This window comes from Mustela erminea, chromosome 17 (genome assembly GCF_009829155.1).
Source record: "Mustela erminea isolate mMusErm1 chromosome 17, mMusErm1.Pri, whole genome shotgun sequence".
NCBI classification, from domain to species: domain Eukaryota; kingdom Metazoa; phylum Chordata; class Mammalia; order Carnivora; family Mustelidae; genus Mustela; species Mustela erminea.
In genome coordinates, this window is record NC_045630.1 from 66,569,059 (window position 1) to 66,571,207 (window position 2,149).

The window sequence follows — 2,149 nt, forward strand, 5'->3', positions numbered from 1 at the left end:
AAAGAGATCTCTTCAGCGGCACTTGAGTAAACGGTGAAGTGACCATGGCAGAAAGTCTGCTTTGAGGCTCTGATGACCTGTTTGGACCATATTAACCCTCTGAAATGAAGTTTCTAGATTCAGAACTCAACTGAATGAAATGCCATATAAAAGGCCTTGGTGACTATTACCAAATCCAGTGACCACTTTTCCAAGTTCCTCTTTCCGGACTCCTCCGTTCTGCGGTGTCATTCCCACTGAAGCCCTCTTCTGTGTGTCACCTGGTTAACGGAGTTTGTTCTAAGTGGTGGGTGTCATTACCGGTGGGGACACAGAGCAGGACCCCCCTCGTAGTTTTCTTCCCTTCACATCAGTATGATGCATGTGAGGTAAGCGTTTATTCAGCAGTCTTGGCCACACACAGGAAATGGTTTACTCCACAATGATAATGCACATGTGGGTGAGCCCCAAGGAGGTACTGGTAGCTCTCTCTTCAGGTGCAAGTACCTCGGGTCTGGGCTCAGTGGTCCTAAAAGAAAGAATTGGGCTCACTCACTTCAGGTATTATTGTCCCTTCCCGTACAGTCCAGTTGCTGATGAAAATGTTTTCCTTGATGACTTCCTTTATTGCTTTCAGACACTGATCTAGCAAAATGCAGAGAAAGACCTTCACGAAAGTGACAGAATTCATCTTCCTGGGATTCTCAATTTTCGGAAAGCACCAGATAACACTCTTTGTGGTTTTGCTTGCCATCTACATTTTTTTTTATTATTTTTTAAATTTTTAAATTTTTTATTTTTTATAAACATGTATTTTTATCCCCAGGGGTACAGGTCTGTGAATCAGCACTCACCAAAGCACATACCCTCCCCAATGTCCATAAGCCCACCCCCCCTCCCCCCAGCAACCCTCAGTTTGTTTTGTGAGATTAAGAGTCACTTATGGTTTGTCTCCCTCCCAATCCCATCTTGTTTCATTGATTCTTCTCCTACCCACTTAAGCCCCCATGTTGCATCACCACTTCCTCATACCAGGGAGATCATATGATAGTTGTCTTTCTCTGCTTGACTTATTTCGCTAAGCATGATACGCTCTAGTTCCATCCATGTTGTCACAAATGGCATCTACATTTTAACTCTAACTGGTAATGTTGTTATTGTGAGCATCATCCATGCTGACCGTCATCTCCACACCCCCATGTTCTTCTTCCTGAGCATGTTGGCTAGTTCTGAGACTGTGTACACGCTGGTCAGTGTCCCACGAATGCTTTCCGGTCTCCTTTTCCATAACCAGCCCATTTCCTTGGCAGGCTGTGCAACTCAGATGTTCTTTTTTTGTCATCTTGGCCACAATAATTGCTTCAGCAATGGGCTATGACCATTATGTGGCCATCTGCAACCCCCTGAGGTACACAGTCCTCATGAGCAAAGGAGTGTGTGCCATGCTTGTAGGTAGGTCCTTTGGCACTAGCTTGGTTATGGCAGTTCTCCATGTGGCAGTCATGTTCAGTTTGTCCTTCTGTGGCACCGTGGTGGAGCACTTCTTCTGTGACATTTATCCAGTCATGAAACTCTCTTGTACTGATACCACTCTTAATGAGATGATCAATTATGGTGTCAGTTCATTTGTGATCCTGGTCCCTGTGGGCTTGATCTTCATCTCCTATGTCTTCATCATCTCCACCATTCTCAAGATTGTCTCCACTGAGGGCCGGAAGAAGGCCTCTGCCAACTGTGACTCCCACCTCACGGTGGTCATTGTCCACTATGGCTGTGCCTCTATTGCCTACCTCAAGCCCAAGTCTGAGAACGCCATAGAAAAAGACCTTCTTCTCTCTGTGACTTACACTCTCATTTCTCCCTTGCTGGACCCTGTTGTTTACAGTCTGAGAAACAAGGAGGTCAAGGATGCCCTACGCAGAGCTGTAGGCAAAAAACATTTCTCAACAGATTGAACCACTTTGTCAGGAGACCTTTAGCCCAGTGTAATGTGTGTCTGCTCACAAACATGCCGCAGTACACGAGTTCATCAAATACAGCTCTTCTCGAGAATAAGGTCAAACAGTAGAAACGCTTTTCTTTTTCATGCTCTGGAGACAAGGTAGAAAGCAGTTTTATGTTCTAGTGAATATTGTTCCTTCGATATGGGAATACTTCCAAGTCAGATTTA

The 2,149-nt window shown here is 45.0% G+C and overlaps 1 protein-coding gene across 1 annotated transcript; it reads left to right on the plus strand.

Moving 5' to 3' along the window:
- The first annotated feature begins 632 nt into the window (after positions 1–632).
- On the plus strand, positions 633–1,934 carry LOC116575955 (olfactory receptor 10J5-like). The gene is given in 3 exon segments (XM_032317572.1): positions 633–737; positions 1,109–1,341; positions 1,343–1,934. Coding segments are annotated over 3 exon segments (930 nt in total).
- The last annotated feature ends 215 nt before the right edge of the window (positions 1,935–2,149 follow it).